This window comes from Pleurodeles waltl, chromosome 4_1 (genome assembly GCF_031143425.1).
Source record: "Pleurodeles waltl isolate 20211129_DDA chromosome 4_1, aPleWal1.hap1.20221129, whole genome shotgun sequence".
Taxonomy (NCBI): Eukaryota; Metazoa; Chordata; class Amphibia; order Caudata; family Salamandridae; genus Pleurodeles; species Pleurodeles waltl.
In genome coordinates, this window is record NC_090442.1 from 436,125,109 (window position 1) to 436,144,930 (window position 19,822).

A 19,822-nucleotide genomic window follows, 5' to 3' on the forward strand; every position below is an offset into this window, starting at 1 on the left:
CTTTGCTGATTGAAATGCTAGTCATTATCATAATGTATTTTATAGGGCTCGGGCAATAAATAAGCCCAATAGCTGATTATTCTTTGCAATTATTTCTAATTCCATGTTCTATCCTTTAGTGAACTTGGCAGTAGAAGAAAAGGGGTAATCACCTCCAGAATTTACAATCGATACGCTCAATTACGTCAATGCATATAGAATCCTGGGAATTGATTTCCATTCCATTGAAGGCCGTGGACGGGGTCAAATGTAAATGTTGGAATGGATGTGTGAAAGCGAGGTATTTGCAGAGCACATAATAAGATGGTCCCCTGAGGCTAGGGTGGGTTTAGGAAAATGTACATTAATTTCTTTGGCTAAAACAATTGCCCTCTGGTCTGCACTAACCAAGGTGATGGAGTAAAACGGTGCCCCAAAAGCTCGACATTTTACACTTTAGACACTAGACTAATGCAATAAAATGTTAAAATATGGTAAACAGATCTGAGGTTAGCATCATGAAGTGCAGCTCAGGCCTTTAAGTGGGCCGGGTCTGAGATGGTGCCAGAACAAACATAAATGTCATCTCTTCACACATTGACTTGCTTGGACCAGTCTGCTTCAGCTATTGCTTAAAAAAGTGCCACTCACATTTTGGATTGGGTCAGAGACTTATTTCTAGGTCACCGTTATGCTGTTTTCTAAAAAGGCATATTAGATAGTTTAAAATTGTTTTTCCATTGAATTCCATGGACTTCATGTCCTGCAACGAAGGCACGTTGTTTTCAAGAGCACTGGGGTGCTGGAGGGATCAGGTAGATACAAACACCCCCAATAAGATATTGCATCACTGTGAATCACTTTCGCGGATTCAGAGAGCTTCGACTGGAGCACATCTTGCTGTCCCCAACACATTGAAATCTTGCTATTTGCACTGCAACTGTGAGGCTGAAGTGTGAAGGGGTCCCCTTTAAAAACCAGTTCTACATGCCAATTACTGGGTGGTACCTACCAATGCACTTGTGGCCTGTTTCTCGAGATCAGCATGCCACATTGCAGTTAGGACTTTTTCTACCAGTTATGCTGCTTCTACAGGTTATGTTGCTTCATGTACACTGTCCTACCCAGTCCTTGAGCCGCCCTTCAGAGACACGGTGGTGACATGGTGTCCCCAAGGGGTTAAGACACTTACCAGATATCGCTGGTTGTGTACACACATATTCAGCTCTATAGTGAACTTAATTCACACATGCCTTTGGCAGAAAAACTATAGCAAATATGCAGTGAAAGGAAAGATGCACAGGGCACTAGTGTTTGAATGAGTGATTCACAGGTAGTTAATGTTACAGAATATGACCGCGTGCCTAGGTGCAGTATCAGCACGCACTGACTATTAATGAGTGTTGGCCCAAATCTGGACATGTACAGAGGTTTAGAGGCTTTAAAAAATGACCCTGCGATAAATAGTGAACAAATGCAGTCTTCTGAGCACAGGTGTGATATACCCTTCCCTAAAAGGCCTGCAAACCGTCTGACAGCAGTATCCTAAACTATCTGAAGACAGAGAAGTATTTACGAGGCTATCATGACAGATGTCATTGCATAGTCGAATCACAATTGAACCAAGGCAATTGGACCAGTTTTAACATTAAACTAAACCCGGCATGAAACTGCTTCTTCTAAATCTTGATACAGAGAAAACGCACACTGGATACTTTGTTGTCATGAGTTTTGAAGCCAGGCGGTATCATCCATGTGAATGCTCAGATTGCAAAATTCCGTGGCAGAAAGGCTGGTGGGTGGGTTCATGATTTTGGAACAGGATACCTTCTACCATATAGAAAGATACATGTATACACTGTGGTAAGGAGAAGAACAATGTTTGTAGGATTGAGCTGAATGTCGTCAGCACACACAGTAAAAATTACCTCATACAGAATGCACAACTGCAAGGAGCCTCATTGTGCAAGCTGAATAAGGGATACTATGGTAAGCCCAGAAGGACATCACAGCTGAGTTCCATGGGGTGAGGTAAGATAACCTTCTGGTAGTTATCAGCTAAAATGTTTTAGCAATTCATTCGTGGCTCATGGTTTCAAATGCTGCTGATGTGTCCAAAATCGTTACTGCCATCGACAAATCTCCACAGATTATCCCGAATTAATAATATCTTGTACTCGAATGCATTATGGCTTTTTCTCGTCCATAAAGGTTTGTTATGAGATCCATCTTCTCCATTAGTTTGAAAACAAATGGCCACAGTGATATGGAGCCCAATGTTCCTTTCCTTAGTGGGGCTTTTCCAACAATCGCTCCATAGTAGTTTGTTTTCCAAGTGCCAGGCACAATCCTTCAGTTTAAAGAGCCATTATTCGACAGGAGCAACTCACATATACAAAACTTCTTCCATGGTTCCATAATGCTTAATGGGCATACATATAATTAGGAAAGCCAGGATGACGACTGCCCATTAATTAGTGTTCAGATCTGAACCTCTGTTGTGTATTCAAACCTGTTTAGTGCTTTCTATGGTGAGTCTGGTATCACCATTACATCACCGAATGTTTCCTGATCAATTAGCATGTGAATCACTGGTGGATGTGAGACATGTATAAGAATAGGATAACTGAAATGCATAGGTGAAATATGAGCGATATAATCAGGTTTACGAGACAAACATTGGGGAAAGACGAAAGGCAAGTTGGTGGAGATACTAGAATTCTGAAACCTGATTGGCACACTAGAAAATAGGAGGCACCCAAAAGGTTATGAGAGTAGAGGAATGTTGAAGGAAAGTAAGAGCCACACTGGGGTATAAAAAACATGGTCAGAAGAAGAGATTCACATGGGGGGAAATTCATAAATGAAAATACAGAATTGTAGATTTGTAGCTGCCCATAGTGGGATTGCTTTCCATCGAGTGTTTGAAGTAACATTAGATAGGCAACAAGAGATAAGCTTACGTTGTTTAAAATGTTGCAGGGCACTTCACTGAGGAAAAGGACACAGCTCTATGTTGAATAGGAGCCTACAAAAATATATTTCCCTGCTTAGCTCAGCAACACAGATTTAGAGGACTCCTGGGTAACCCATGCAATGCATGTACTCCTCCCTTAGAGATTTTGGCCTCCTGTCACCTAACCCACCACCCTCAAGTCATCTATCCTGTTACCTACCACACCGCCCTCAAGTGAACCCTTCCTCCGCTACTCAATCCAAAAACAAACCAGTTGCCCTCTTTCACAAACGACAAAAGATCCCTCTCCTCCCTGCCTTAAAAAAAAAAAATACCCGCCATCATGAGATGAAGCTAGCCAGACTCAGGAAAGGTGCAGTTAAGATGACGTTTAATTGTAGTTCAGCAGTATAGCGAAAACGTACACCACATCAGTCAGCGACAAACTGACTCCCTTGGGTCATTCAACAGATAGCACCATCAAGTCATTCTAAGTTCTCCACATACCAAATGATTCTACATAGTAATTAGGAAGCATCACTCATCAAGATACAACACATCTCCCCTCTTTGTTTAAAAATATATATATATATAGATACCTTCTAAAAAACTAAAACCAAACCCAAAAAAACAGTAATAAAATGCATCAGTTTACATTTCATACATAATCCTTCATGAATTTAGGTGGGACAACACATCATTTGCTTCTTCTTGGTTCAACCTCATCGCTCACGTTTGTACTGTTGGAACTATTTCTGCTTAAAGAATTATGGTGTGTGATTGCAATTCTAAACAGAGGGGAAAAACTAGATGTCCCACTTTTTTGAGGATACTTTACTTTTACTGTGTCCCCTTCTTTCAGTTCAATTTGACAAGTAGAAACTCTCTTGTCAACATTTTGCTTCCTCTTCCAAAACTTTTCCCGTTGTACTTCCTTCCACTTCTCATTTTCCAGAGACAGACCCAAGTTTGTACACTTCATCCAACATGAACACATCACTGTATGGGCCTCCTGTCCCTAAATAAGTCAGAAGGTACCTTACCTGTGACTGAATGAGGCCCTAGGCAATCTATACTCCCACTCTCTCTCTCGAATTTCATTCTTTCCCTCCTTGTTCTGAGTTCTTGCAATTTGAATGAACTCTTTCAGAACCCTATTGAATCTCTCTACCATGCCAATGATTTTGGGATGGTAGAGAGAACACTTATTGTGCTTGATCCCTCTTTGAGACAAAAAATCCTCAATTTCTTTGGAAACCAATTGTATTCCGTTATATGTCAGGATACACTCCGGAAGCTCTTCCCTACTAGAAACCTATTTGAGGAACTTAGGGGGTCATTCCGACCCCGGCGGGCGGCGGGTGCTGCCCGCCGGGCGGAAACCGCCCAAACACCGCACCGCGGTCAAATGACCGCGGCGGTGATCACAACTTTCCCGCTGGGCCGGCGGGCGATCTCAAGCCGATCGCCCGCCGGCCCAGCGGTGAAAGTCCCCGCAACGATGAAGCCGGCTCCGAATGGAGCCGGCGGATTTGCTGTGGTGCGACGGGTGCAGTGGCACCCGTCGCGATTTTCAGTGTCTGCTTTGCCGACACTGAAAATCTTAATGGGGCCCTGTTAGGGGGCCCCTGCAGTGCCCATGCCAGTGGCATGGGCACTGCAGGGGCCCCCAGGGGCCCCAAGACACCCATTCCCGCCAGCCTCTTCCTGGCGGTGTAAACCGCCAGGAACAGGCTAGCGGGAAGGGGGTCGGAATCCCCATGGCGGCGCTGCATGCAGCGCCGCCATTGAGGATTCCCTGGGGCAGGGGAAAACCGGCGGGAAACCGCCGGTTCCCCTTTTCTGACCGCGGCTTTACCGCCGCGGTCAGAATTGCCCCGGAAGCACCGCCAGCCTGTTGGCGGTGCTTCCTCTGCCCTCTGCCCTGGCGGTTACAAACCGCCAGGGTCAGAATGAGGGCCTTAATTACACTACTTGTCTCTATGTTCAGCGAGATGCATATCTCTGGACAGTGTGAAAACATATCTATCAATATTATCACATAAGAATGACATGTTTTGCTAGTGACTGACCCTAAGATGTCCAATGCTAATATTTGCCATACTCTCTCCGGAGCATCTCTCACATCCGTGGGCTGTACCCTAGTTTTGCAAACCTTATCGCTTGCTCTACACTCCAAACAGTCCCTGAGAACTCTCTCCACCTGAATCAATCCTGGGCCACCAAAAGTATAATCTGATTCTTTCTTTAGTTTTTGAAATTCCCAGACAGCCTTGATGACCTAATTCAATGAGAATTTCTCTGACTTTACCGGGCAAAACTAACTTTGTGCCTCTCGTAACACGCTCAGACAACTCACTCCTCATGTTCCAGTACTTTAGACCACCCTCACTTACACCATTCTTTGAGTTCCAGCCTTTACTGATCAACCTAATTACTTCTTTTAACACTGTCATCCCTCAACAGAATTGTTCATTTGCTTTCACTGAATATATCTTTTGTGCCCTCACAGACTTGGAATTCTTTTAAGTCCCATGGATTGCCCTTCACCTCTTTTTCCAGTTATGCCTGTTCTACAACTAGATAAAAAAGGCAATTTGTCACCTTTTTCTCAGCCCAGGGGATATACTCAACCTTAAAATCATAGTGTTGTAGAGCTACAACCCATTTGCATATTCTGCTTAAGATGGCATCTAAATTCTCTTTGTAAAACACATCTTTGAAGGCTTATGGTCGGTCCTTACTATAGAGTCCGTTCCCCAGAGGAGCGTCTTCAATTTCTTAATGGCCTAATAAATGCACGATGCTTCCTATTCAATAACAGAGTATCTATTTTCAGGGCCAACTAAATCCCTGGAAATAAACATGATAGTTTTCTCAACGTTACTGTCATGAGACTCGCGCTAAAATAACAAGACTCCTGAATTCTGGGTGGCAGTACCACCGAGTATGGGGAACTGAGTCCAATCCCAAACTGCGTGACAGGTGCCGGCCTAACCCTTTCGGCTAGGTAGCAGTACCTCACAGATACCGTAGGTAAGAGTGTCATGCATCAGCCTATGCATGACATTCTTAGACCCCTCGGGGAAGTCATGGTGGAAACAGATCGTGCCCCGTTCTCTCAGTTACACATGTCTCATACATGTAATGACAAGTAGAAGCATATCTTGGTTCAATAGGATTTATTGAATGCATCCTGCGTAAAAAGTAATTAAGCGCAATTATAAGGATGATGAAACCAGAAACTAATACAATGGTTACCAAGAAAGTGAAACATGGAAAAAGTCCCATTATGTTAGTCACAATAGTATTATTAATATTACTACAAACTACTAAGATTCCTACATGAGAGCAAGTAGCAGTGATAGTCCTAATCTGCCCATCTAGTCGCAGGAGTGTAGTGCGAGCCCCATACCTGTTTTGTAGGTAAAGGAGAGGTTGATTAGTCTGCTGGAAATCCTCCTCCACAACAGAAGAGGAAGGGACAAATTTCTGCTGAAACTGCAAAGGCAATGCGCAGCATAAGATGCGATCTGACTGAAATGTCTCCTCTAAGGATGCTAAAGCAGCCTGATATTTTATAATAAATGTGTTAGGAACTGTCGTGACATGACAAAATGTCCCTTTCTGTGTAAGGAAGACACTGTACTCTCTGAGCCGGCAATACCTGAGAAGCTATGATATGTAGCCTTGATGCAAGCACAGAATGAAATGTCATGCAAAGCAATGAATAACAAAATTCTGCAGAGAAGGATAATAGATAAGAATAATAAAACATCACCACTAAAATGATGCCTTGCTAAAATAATAAAAGAAATTGCCCTGCTAAAAGAATTAAAGAAATAAAATGGTAGGTGACTCATCGAAGGGTCACAGGCCTAAAACCTAAGCTAAAATAGGAAAAAGTAAGTGTGAGTATGCACCTAACAACTAACCCAACAACACCATCTTTTATCTGCTTCAGCACTGCACCTAACTCCTTGGAGCTCACATCAGTAACTAAAATAGATTGTCTCTTGGTGTCAGAAATCTGCAACTAGTGGGCATTACATAAGGCACCCCTTACATCTTGGAACTCAAGATCACATTGTGCAGACCAAGCAAACTTCACCCCACTTTTTAGGTGTGCACTCAGGCTGTGGGTGCAGCTGGCAAAACCCGGGATGATTTTGTTATAATACTCAGCCATCTGTAAGAATGCAACTAAATCATCTTTGCTATCTGGAACCAGTAAGTTCTCAATGGTTTTTACTAACTGTTCCTAGGTTTGACACCATCTTTAGTTAGTTTATGCCCCAAATACTCGATTTCGGATTGGTTACACTTACATCAGGTTTCCCTTAGGGTGAGGCCCCTCGTTATAAATCTTTCCAGGACTGATCTCAACCTACAATTGTGTTCTTCTTGTTTAGACCATAGATTAGGATGTCATTGTGGTAAATGTATTACCCGAGTTATATTTTCCAATCCATCCTCCATTGCCCTTTAGAAAACTGAGGTGGTAGAATTTAATCCAAAGGGCATTCTGGTAAACTTAAACAATCCAAACAGTGTAATGAAGGATGTTAGGTCCATCGAACTACTGTCTAATTTAGTCTGGTGGTATACAGCTTTGAGATCCAAAGTGGAGAAGGCAGTTGGACTTTCTAGCTGAGACAGCATCTCAGAAATATTGGGAAGGGGTACTTGTCCATGATCACTGCCCTGTTCAAACCCCTGAAGTCCACACATAATCTTACTTCCCCTGAAGGTTTGCTGCAAGGACCACAGGAGGGAGCCATTCTGTTTCTACAATAATACCTTCTTTTTTCAAATTATTGAGCTGGGTGAGCATGGCTTGTCTCGGCACCAATGGTACTCTACACAGCTTGCATATCACAGGGGAGGCATTCTCCTTAAGTTCAATTTTGTGTGTATAATCAGACAGACATCTTAAGTTTTCATTAAAAACATCCTTGAATTCCTGGCATAACCGTGAATCAAATCATTTACATCTTTACTATCCTCGTCTAGGGTATTTATTTCTACACCCACATCTTTTTCATGTACAGGTTCCATCCTAGAAGGTACTTCTTTCAAGATAATACACGTTGTTGGGATGTGGCATCACGTTAATGTCTTTTGATGAAACGAGCTGATAATGCTGTCACCTTTGCATGAAATGTAGATCTTTCCTGCAGTTATTGGACCCTTGTACTCAAAATCTCTTACAAAATATCCAACTAGTTTTAAGGGCGAGTCTAGTTTTAAGTCGAGTCTGCGTGCATCATTTCTTCTCTCCGCAGGAGAGCGATGCATCGATTCGAACCGCACTCTCGGGTCCAGTCTGGCCTTGCGTCATTTTTACACGCCCAGCGATGTTTGCGTCAGAAATCCTGCCACACGATGATCTGAAAACCACACAGCGCGGGTTGCAATCTCACCAGCCTCCGTCAGTGATGCTGCATGTCTTTTCTCCAGCCGTGTGCGTCGATCTTTCAGTTGCGCTGCAGGCGAGCGCCAATTTTCAGCTTCGAAGCCGGCAGCGCGTCCATTTTTCAGCCGTGGATCGGAGTTGTGTCGATCTTTTCCACGCAAGGCAGTCGGTGCAAGGATTTCTCACTCTTGTTCTGCCATCTTCTCCTTTCAGGGTCCCAGGAACTGGATGGGCACCACTTGGCACAGTAGGAATCTCAGCAGAGGCTCCAGGTGCTGGCAGAGAGAAGTCTTTGCTGTCCCTGAGACTTCAAACAACAGGAGGCAAGCTCTAATTCAAGCCCTTGGAGAGTTCTTCACAAGAAGGAAGGCACACAAAGTCCAATCTTTGTCCTCTAGCACAGGCAGAAGCAGCAACTGCAGGATAGCTCCACAAAGCACAATCACAGGCAGGGCAGCTCTTCTTCCTCAGCTCTTTAGCTCTTCTCCAGGCAGAGGTTCCTCTTGGTTTCCAGAGAAAAGTCTCTCTTGTTTGTGAAATCCTGCCTTGCCCAGGCCAGGCCCCAGACACACACCAGGGGGTTGGAGACTGCATTATGTGAGGGCAGGCACAGCCCTTTCATGTGGGAGTGACCATTCCTCCCCTCCCTCCTAGCACAGATGGCTCATCAGGATATGCAGGCTACACCCCAGCTCCCTTTGTGTCACTGTCTAGTGAGAGGTGCAACCAGCCCAACTGACTGTCAAACTGACCCAGGCAAGGAATCCACAAAGAGGTAGAGTCACAGAAATGGTTTAAGCAAGAAAATGCTCACTTTCTAAAAGTGACATTTTCAAACACACAATCTTAAAATCAATTTTACTACAAGATGTATTTTTAAATTGTGAGCTCTGAGACCCCAAACTCCACATGTCTATCCGCTCCCAAAGGGAATCTACAGTTTAATCATATTTAAAGGTAGCCCCCCCATGTTAACCTATGAGAGGGACAGGCCTTGCAACAGTGAAAAAACGAATTTAGCAGTATTTCACTGTCAGGACATATGAAACACTTTACTATATGTCCTACCTTAACCATACACTGCACCCTGCCCTTGGGGCTACCTAGGGCCTACCTTAGGGGTGCCCTACATGTAAGAAAAGGGAAGGATTAGGCCTGGCAAGTGGGTACACTTGCCAAGTCGAATTTACAGTTTAAAACTGCATACACAGACACTGCAGTGGCAGGTTTGAGCCATGTTTACAGAGCTACTAATGTGGGTTGCACAACCAGTGCTTCATGCCCACTAGTAGCATTTGATTTACAGGCCCTGGGCACCTCTACTGCACTGTACTAGGGACTTACTAATAAATCAAATCATTGATGAACCAATTACATACACATTTTGTATAGGAGCACTTGCACTTTAGCACTGGTTAGCAGTGGTAAAGTGCCAAGAGTAACAAAAACAGCAAAAACAGAGTTCAGCACACATCAACAACCTTGGAAACTGAGGCAAAAAGTTAAGGTAGACCACGCCAAGGATGAAAAGTCTAACACCCTCATTGTCAGAAAGATGTTAGAAAACTTCATGGACTTCAAGGCCTTAACAATGGAGGAACAGACAGACTTTTCTGTCCACACTGAACGAGGTACCACAGACCTGGGCATAATGAGTAAAACCCTTTTTTCATTTAAACCAAGTGATGCTTGATTCTCCTGGAGATGATATAAGGAACGGTGGTGGTGTGATATTCTGCATACCTGAGCTAAATATGGTTGGCTAATCAAATAATTACTATAAGTAGGAGAATGTGCACAGGTTTTCTTACTTAAAGTTAAATCTATATATTGAACTGGTAAACCAATATTCGAGAATAAATATTAGTTAGGCATTTGCTTTGACAGTACAAGAATTCACAAACAATACCTAAAATAAATGTAAAACAAATAAATATAAATATGTCTGTGTAAGTCAATTATGTTCTCCACAGCTGTGTAACAGACTTTGGGGTCTGACAAGGCACCTGATATCTTTGAAACTCCGGTGCTCGACTAAGCACCTAGGAATCCGCTGTAAATAAAAAAAAAAAACAATAAAAACAAAAGGGGAAAAAAACAACAAACCCAAGAACTTCAATGTTCTTACTGCTAAATAAGGAGCTGGCTACACGTCACTTGATGTGGTGCGCCAATGACCCAACCCAATGATCCGAAGCATGAAAGTGCCTCAACCGCAATGTCTCCGAAACCAGTGGCTGCCCCCACAGCAATGCTGGTTGCTATGGAAGACTACGTAGAAAAGAATTGCATGTCAGCATACCAAGAACAGTGTGTGTCTTGACAAAATCATGTGACATAGACTCTCCTTCGTGAGCGCAGAAGCCGGCATAAAGAAAGTGTGTCAGTGTATCAAGGGACGGCGAGTGTCTCCAGGCTGTGTTGTGACATTCCGCAACGTCGGCAGTGATACGCACAGCTTAGAGTAATCATTTGTTACAGGATGAAAAATAAATGTGCTGACCATTCAAGTGAAAACACTTGTTTTTATGGATAGCGTGCACAAGTAAATTCTAGAACACACATCAATATTTCAGGTACTTGTGCTATGATTGCCCTGCTCATGCGGCTCTTACTCTGTTACTGAACCTCATGCTGAGTTTTTAAAATAATCACCTCACCTACGCGTTTCTACAGGTACACAACATTAAAAATGTTCAGAGGGGCAAGCAAGGATTCAATGTCAGTACCTTGAGCAAAATGCCAGAGATAAATTTGTAAATGTGTTGACACATGTCATCTACTGGCAGAATAAACTTCCTGAGAGACAAGGTGGGTTCTTAATCAATATGTTTCTCCAGCTCATTGCCAATGTGATGAAGATAGCCACACTCAGGAAAGATGCAATTATGATGAAGTTTAGTTGCAGTTCAGCAGTATACAGGAACTTGCCTTAGGTCATTCCATAGACAGAACCATCAGAGCATCCCAAATGATTCTACATTGAATAGAAAAGCATCGCATATATCAAGATACCACACATCTTTTTACCATCCCCATTTACCCTCACCAGTACTCTTGCCTCACCTTCCACCAATGCAACTCTTATGCCTGGCTGCCTCTCAAAATGCACTCCATCCTCTTTGCCTTACCTTCCCCTGCTTACCCAAAGCTGTTATGTATGAGCTCAGTGATTGACGAAGAGCTTCACTGACAGCGGCCTGGCTGTCCAGCCTGCTTTTTGCTGTCAGTGAAATTTGACACAGACAGGTTAACACAGCAAGACTGCAAACCGCGATTCCCTCTTCCTTCGGCCTGTGGAGACCCTGTGGCTACAGTTGATCATCACCTACAAAGTAACAGCTTTGGAGCCTTTGTTTCACTGCTCTGACGACAAAGGAGTAGTGTAAAAATTAGACTTTCATTTTCACAGCTTTGACATCAAAGCTTTGAATGATCGGAATTGAAGTTTTCTGATCACACTAGGCAACATTAATACAGTGCACCCTACCAACACAGTGTCTTTAGCCACTGATCTGGATGACTGTAGCTATACAAGTTAGTTAACTAAATGAAACTTCAGGAGGGACTAAATCCCATTTGGTAGTTTATTCCAGACACTAATTTCCATGCAGAATAGTTGACAATTACCATAGATGAAAGATCGCAGGGCTCTTGAGTACAAAATGTCCAAATTTACAAATGAATATGTCTCACAGTAAAGTAGGAATGAATCCATAATTTGGCCTACCCAGCCAATATTTAATGTTCATACAAACACACATAAGTTTAACTGCTTCTGCCATCAGGAGTCAATGCATTTTCTTCCTTACAGAAGATATATGTTTTTTTGATGGAAAAGAGGGACCATGATTTTTTTTCGATCGCTTGCTATGTCAAAGCCTGAAGCACTGGCTCTCGAAAAGACTGACTCACTCTAGCTATTCATATTTCTTTGTTAATCAGTTATGGCTTTTAAGATGCAGAAGACTTTAAACTCATTTCTTAATAAGAGTACAGTTTCCCTGTCTCCCTTTTTATGGGTACAGGCCACTCTCCTATTTGACTGCACTCGTGGGAACCCTTTTCTTTAGCCTTTGGCCCAGGAGCTAGTGGTTTCTCTCGAACCCAGACCTCTCAGCCAGGTTGTAGGAATCATGCAGCAACTTCAAACACATAGAGATGGCGATCAATTAGTGGAACTTTTTTAAGTGGGATTTTGTCCAGGAGGGGCAAAGTCAGTATTTGTTTGTGCGCCAAATGACACACATTAGGTGGGTATACCAAAGCTGTTAGGAGAGTTAACAGGCAAATCATAATCTAACTTGGAAAGTCTAGGTGGAGTTTTTTCACTTGAAAGCTCCCAAAAATATCTTTGATCATTTCCAAAAACCTCAGAGAATTCAAACTGTCTTCTCTCTGTCTCTTGAGGCTGGACTACATTAATTGTCCTGAGTATCCCTGCTCATTTAAAATGAACCCTAAAGCAACAGCCACTATTTCCACAGGAAACTGAAAGTCCAGAATAAGATGGCACAAAGTCATCACGACCTTTGAGTGTAGGCAAGGCGTTACTACCCATTGCTTTTTTTATTCTGTAAGCATACTTTATTACAGAGTATTCAATCTCCAAGAGGACTCTTGTCAATTACGTTATCAATGGAGGCAGAGTAATGGCATACAATAGACTCCAATAACATATACACAAGCCCACTTACATCCAAGGATAAACACAGATAATTACATCATATTAGTTATGTAGTTGTACGATCATTTATTCAATTTCAATATTTTTCTCCAAGAGCAAAAAATAAACCATACCACCCTAACACCAAACTGTAATCAAGGCACTGGTAAGGGTCCTCCTCGAACTGCTTCAAGGAAAAAAAAGCAAAAGAAGCCAACTTGAAACCAGAAAACAGAACAATCATCTATTCTTAACAAGGGGATGATTGTAAAAAACAAAGCAATTCTTTAACCTTTGAGATTTCTTTCAAGCAAAGTTTCCACTGTGCAAGACCATGCCAAACATAGGATGAGAAAGGATATAGTACAGGTATCTCACTTTATTTGTCACCTGATGTCAATTGTTCGTTCATTCCCATTCAACATTTTGGAATCAAGTTGATAACAAAATGAAAAAAAGGAAGGAACTACTATGATGATAAGTCATAGGCTATTCCTAAATTGGTGTGCCCAGATCATCAGTCTAATGAATGGCCAGACACATCCTTACAAATGGAGGAAAACTGATAGTAAGGCCTTGTTTAAACAGCCAGTGCTAAAACTGTGGCAGTACTTAAGGAACTTGCATTTCAATTACCTACTTCAAGGTGAAGGAGTCAGGTGTACACAGCTTATAGATACAGTAACAAACTCAATACAGAACAAATATAATAAATTCTAACATTACAAAAAATACCCTAACAGTAGGCCTAGGTGAAATTTTAACATTTTGTATCACAAAACTTTGCAAGCCACAAGTGCACAAAATAACTCTCAGCAAAAGGCATTTTCTTCCCATACTTAATATGACTTTTCTGGGTAAAGCATATCATCCCCTGAAAAAAGTCATACAACATACTAACAAATATCATTACATCAAACCGCTATTTGTATATATGCTACATTTATCTTTTGTTATTAGACAAATTAGTTTAAAACTATCGAAGAAAACATGGGGTTTGTATTGGTTGTGATGCTTATCATATAAATGACACGAAAAACAAGAGAAATATTTAAACAAAATGCCAAAATTGGATCTAAACTGAATATGGAAAGTAACCATTGATTTTAATTCTACCTTCTGTATCAGTTATGGTAACCCCAGACTGCAATATTGGATCTTGACCATTTTGGCTCATTTTCCCTCTGTGAAAAAAAGAAACAGAAATACTGGTTAGCATGTTCATAATGTTGGCTACCTAGATGCGACTTGCAAGCTCAAGAAGGATAACAGACAAATATTCGTGTTGCATAGGAGGATTGCAAATGGATTCTTCCCTAGTGAAAGAACTGCATTATCTGCAAAGTTAGGCTTGGATTGAAAATTATCTGATGTCCAGAACACTTTGACAAAAGCTACCCCCTGCTGATTACTATAAACTACATACAGCATGGTCATTCACATTAGTATCTGGTAAGTATATCATATGGGGAATAACTACCTGCTACCAATTTTGCTCATCAGAAGAATCAATATTTGGTGTTAAATTCACAAAGCTGACTGCCCAGATATTGAACTTGCTTAGCTGTGCAAATGTAATGATTTATGAGTGCAAATTACAACTCAAGCTGGGCTTTCTACTGTGGTGACAGTAGTTTTTGAAAACACATCTGCCTGTCGTGTCTGGTGCAATACTTTCTTTGATACAGAATGTTTATCCTCTGTCAAATAATGTTTGTTTTTTCAGTCAAAACGGAATTCCAAATAGTTGGTTAACAGATTGATCTCTTCATCCTTGAGAGAGACTCTACATTAGCTTCTCAAAAAACTTGACGGAAGTCCTTGACTGAATTTCAGCTGTAATGAATGCAGACACATTTTTAGTGGAGGAAACCCCTGGGATTGGTTGCAGATGTTTTCACTGGGTGCCCCTTGAGCATGTTCCTGCAAAGGTAGTATAATTATCACTGTATGAGATAGTAGTAAAGTACACATTACATTAGACATTGTAGTGGAGTTGAAAAGATTCATGTTTGGGTGCAAGTACTTCAACTGCTTACTGAGAAAAGGAGACATGAAACTGACGCTCATAATTGAAATTCAATGGCATTTTCTGCATGGGGTTACTTTGTGTTAATAGTAAGTTGTTGATATATCAAAGAGGTCCAATGTGGACAAGCCATCTAATTCAACACATACTGTAGTGCCTCTTGCTCTACCAAAAAGGCTATCAAACCAGATGCATTCCAATATAAATTATGGTAACTCCTAACTGTTAGAAATTGGGTTTTTGGTTGGCAGTCAGGTTACCCTCTGTCCAAGCAAGAACCCTCACTCTAGTCAGGGTAAGTCACACACAATCCAAAATTATCCTGTGCCCACCCTCTGGTAGCTTGGCACGAGCAGTCAGGCTTAACTTAGAAGGCAATGTGTAAAGTATTTGTGCAATAAATCATAAAATAACACAATATAGCACCACAAAAATACACCACACAGTGTTTAGAAAAATAGATACTATTAATCAGGATAATTGTAGGTCAAAAACGAATAAAGATGCAATGTGAAATTGTAGAGATATCACTGAAGAGTGATATAAAGTGTCTTAAGTCTTTAAAAAGCAAACAAAGGGGGTGATTCTAACCCCGGCGGTCTTAGACCACCGGGGCCAGGGTCGGCGGGAGCACCGCCGACAGACCGGCGGTGCCCCGCAGGGCATTCTGACCGCAGCGCTTTGGCCGCGGTCAGTGCAGGAAAACCGGCGGTCTCCCGCCGGTTTTCCGCTGCCCCTTGGAATCCTCCAAGGCGGCGCAGCTTGCTGCGCCGCCGAGGGGATTCCGACCCCCCCTACCGCCATCCAGTTCCCGGCGGTCCGCCCGCCGGGAACCGGATGGCGGTAGGGGGGGTCGCGGGGCCCCTGGGGGCCCCTGCAGTGCCCATGCCACTGGCATGGGCACTGCAGGGGCCCCCATAAGAGGGCCCCTAAATGTATTTCACTGTCTGCTGCGCAGACAGTGAAATACGCGACGGGTGCAACTGCACCCGTCGCACAGCTTCCACTCCGCCGGCTCGATTCCGAGCCGGCTTCATCGCGGAAGCCTCTTTCCCGCTGGGCTGGCGGGCGGCCTGAAGGCGGCCGCCCGCCAGCCCAGCAGGAATGTCAGAATTACCGCCGCGGTCTTTCGACCGCGGAACGGTAACCTGACGGCGGGACTTTGGCGGGCGGCCTCCGCCGCCCGCCAAGGTCAGGATGAGGGCCAAAGTCTCTTTCAAGCACAAAGTACCTGGTTTAAAGTGGAAAATCTCCGCAAAGGGCCGCAGAAGAAGAGATACGTGGAAAAATGGTGTGTGTGTCGATTTCTCCCCTGCACACACGGACTTGCGTCGTTATTTTTCACGCGGGGAAGTTGTGCGTCGTTTTCCGGCGCGCGGACAGTCTCTTTCTGTGGTTCACGGGATTACCAGATGTCCCGGGGTCTGTGCGTGGATTCTTCGGCTTGTTTTCCGGCTGCGCGTCGTTCCGGGAGGCTGTGCGTGGAATTCTCGTTCTCACGGCAGGGGTAGCGTCGATTTCCCCTCTGGAAGTCGGGCGGCGTTGTCCTTGCGAGGCCGTGCGTCGCAGTTTCGGTCGCCCCGAAGGTGTCGCGTCGATCAGCGTCGGTGTGCGGTGATTTTCTCGCCACAGAGCAAGCTGTGGGTCGACATTTTCGGCGCACGAAGAGTCCAAATGAAAAAGAGAAGTCTTTTTGGTCCTGAGACTTCAGGGAACAGGAGGCAAGCTCTATCCAAGCCCTCGGAGAGAACTTCAGCAGCAGGACAAGAGTTCAGCAAGGCAGCAGGGCAACAGCAAGGCCGAAGTCCTTTGTAGAAAGAAGTCAGGTAAGTCCTTTAGGCAGCCAGGCAGTTCTTCTTGGCAGGATGCAGGCTCTGGTTCAGGTTTCTTCTCCAGCAAGTGTCTGATGATGTAGGGCAGAGGCCCTGTTTTATACTAAATTGTGCCTTTGAAGTGGGGGTGACTTCAAAGAGTGGCTAAGAAAGGCTCCAGGTCCCCTTTCAGCTCAATCCTGTCTGCCAGGTTCCCAGTAGGGGGTGTGGCAGTCCTTTGTGTGAGGGCAGGCCCTCCACCCTCCCAGCCCAGGAAGACCCATTCAAAATGCAGATGTATGCAAGTGAGGCTGAGTACCCTGTGTTTGGTGTGTGTCTGAGTGAATGCACAAGGAGCTGTCAACTAAACCTAGCCAGACATGGATTGTAAGGCACAAAAAGATTTAAGTGCAAAGAAATGCTCACTTTCTAAAAGTGGCATTTCTAGAATAGTAATATTAAATCCAACTTCACCAGTAAGCAGGATTTTGTATTACCATTCTGGCCATACTAAATATGACCTTCCTGCTCCTTTCAGATCAGCAGCTGCCATTTCAACAATGTATGAGGGCAGCCCCAATGTTAGCCTATGAAGGGAACAGGCCTCACAGTAGTGTAAAAACGAATTTAGGAGTTTTACACTACCAGGACATATAAACTACACAGGTACATGTCCTCCCTTTTACCCACACAGCACCCTGCTCTAGGGGTTACCTAGGGCACACATTAGGGGTGACTTATATGTAGAAAAAGGGGAGTTTTAGGCTTGGCAAGTACTTTTAAATGCCAAGTCGAAGTGGCAGTGAAGCTGCATACACAGGCCTTGCAATGGCAGGCCTGAGACAAGGTTAAGGGGCTACTGAAGTGGGTGACACAACCAGTGCTGCAGGCCCACTAGTAGCATTTAATCTACAGGCCCTAGGCACATATAGTGCACTCTACTAGGGTCTTACAAGTAAATCAAATAGCCAATCATGGATAAACCAATCAACAGTACAATTTACATAGAGAGCATAAGCACTTTAGCACTGGTTAGCAGTGGTAAAGTGCCCAGAGTTCAAAAGCCAACACCAACAGGTCAGAAAAAATAGGAGGAAGGAGGCAAAAAGTTTGGGGATGACCCTGTCAAAAAGCCAGGTTCAACATGACCCCCCACCAGCCTAAAGCCAGGGGAGAACAATCACTATCCTGATGTACTTCCCTGTTTGAGGCGACAGAACAAGGACCCAGGCCCACAACAGCAGGGGCATGCTCCAGTTCTTCGCCTTCCTGACTCCAACTGGATCCCTCTGCCCATACTCTCAGGGCCCACTAAGCCAACCCATGGGGAACCTTTCTCGTTACCTGCGGATACCATCTGTCCAGCACCTAACCTTACTTTGCTCACAGACGTATCCCAGGAGCAGGATAGTACCACCAGGACCAACACAGTGGTGTTGCCCACTATACCCCCGGGGTGTGACACTTGTCCCCTCCCCAGGGATAACTCTGTCCACCCGGAAAGCAAGCCACAGTGGTTACTGACAGCTGTCACGGATGAGAGCCAGGCCTCTCAAAGCTCTCCCACCACTGTGGCTGTGGAGAGTGGGGGGCGGTAGCCCCAGGTGCTGGGCACCCTTTAACCACTCTCCCTTCCACCAGGTTAGGGATGACAGCCTGAACCTGGTCCTCCCCTCTGGGGCTCTGTACCCCCAGAGTCCAACATGGCCGGGGTGCTTATAGAAGCCGCCCTGTACCATTACTCCACCAGTGCAAGGCTGTTAACCTGCAACTGGCCCTCCAACCTGGGGTCTGTACCTTCAGGATGGACTAGGGCCCAGGGTGAGGCTTCCCTCCCCCTGCCTTCCCTTCTAGGGCCCAGCACCCTCCAACTAGGAGTGGCCTCCTCAGAAGACAACATGGTAGGGGCACTGTTATCAGTAGCCCCTCCCTCCAGATCCGGGGGGACACCCTGAACCTGGTCTTCCAGCCCAGGGCCTGTACCCTCAGACTGGATCACTACCTGGTAAACCAGGACTTTCTGGGGGGCACACCTACCCCCCACCAGGTCAGAGTTTAACCTCTGAACCTGGCCATCCAACCCAGAGTCACCACCCTGAGGTTGAACAATTGCCTGGCAAACCAGGACTTCTTGGGGGGCACACCTACCCCCCACCAGGTCAGAGTTTAACCCCTGAACCTGGTCATCCAACCCAGAGTCACCACCCTGAGGTTGAACAATTGCCTGGCACGCCAGGACTTCCTGGGGGGGACGCTCACCCCCCACAAGGGACACACCGTCCCCAAGGGACACACAAGAGTCTGGCTGGCGCAGGTCTCCTGACCTCTGCCCATCTGGCAGAGTCTGGATCTCCCCCAAACCAGAAACGGTTTCATCTGGGTCATTCCTGGGGGGCTCTGCTCTCAGAGCTGACCCCTGACTCTCCAGGGCCTCGACTGGGGTCCGCAACCCCCTCTCACCCCTCTGTCTGGACTTCTGCACCACCTCACTAGGAGTGGTACTGCCAGACACCAGAACTGGTGGGATGCTGGCTACAGTCACCCCCCCAAGTTCTTCTGACACTGCGGGGCCTCCCTCAACAGGTGGCCCTACGGTACAGGCTAGGCTTCCCTCCTGCCGTTCCCTCATGGAACCCTCTAGGACCTGGGACCTACCTGGGACACTACAATCCTCTCCCACCTCACTTGGTTGGGAAACACCTAGACCACTCCCTTCAGGAGCACCCCCAAATGCCTCTTCAGACTCTCTGGTACTCACCCAGAAGTCTGCCTCCATTGTAAGCTCCCTGGGGTCAGAGAACTCACACTCCATCTGGTGTTGGTGTAGCTCTGTAAAATAAGGACCAGACATATGCTCTCTAGCAATTACATCACTCTGCCCGTCACATGTATTAACCACAGTACCCTTCACCCAACCATCCAGTGACTCAGCCTTGAAAAAGCACTCTACATCACCCTCCTGAGA

General features: G+C 44.8%; 1 protein-coding gene across 8 annotated transcripts in view; it reads right to left on the minus strand.

Moving 5' to 3' along the window:
• Positions 1-19,822, minus strand: part of PCLO (piccolo presynaptic cytomatrix protein) — a 1,309,308-nt gene that overhangs the window by 112,726 nt on the left and 1,176,760 nt on the right. For all 8 annotated transcript variants that reach the window (XM_069228704.1, XM_069228705.1, XM_069228700.1 and 5 more), the window contains one exon: positions 14,134-14,201. In XM_069228704.1, the coding sequence (XP_069084805.1) occupies positions 14,134-14,201 (68 nt within the window). The remainder of the gene's footprint in view (positions 1-14,133; positions 14,202-19,822) is intronic.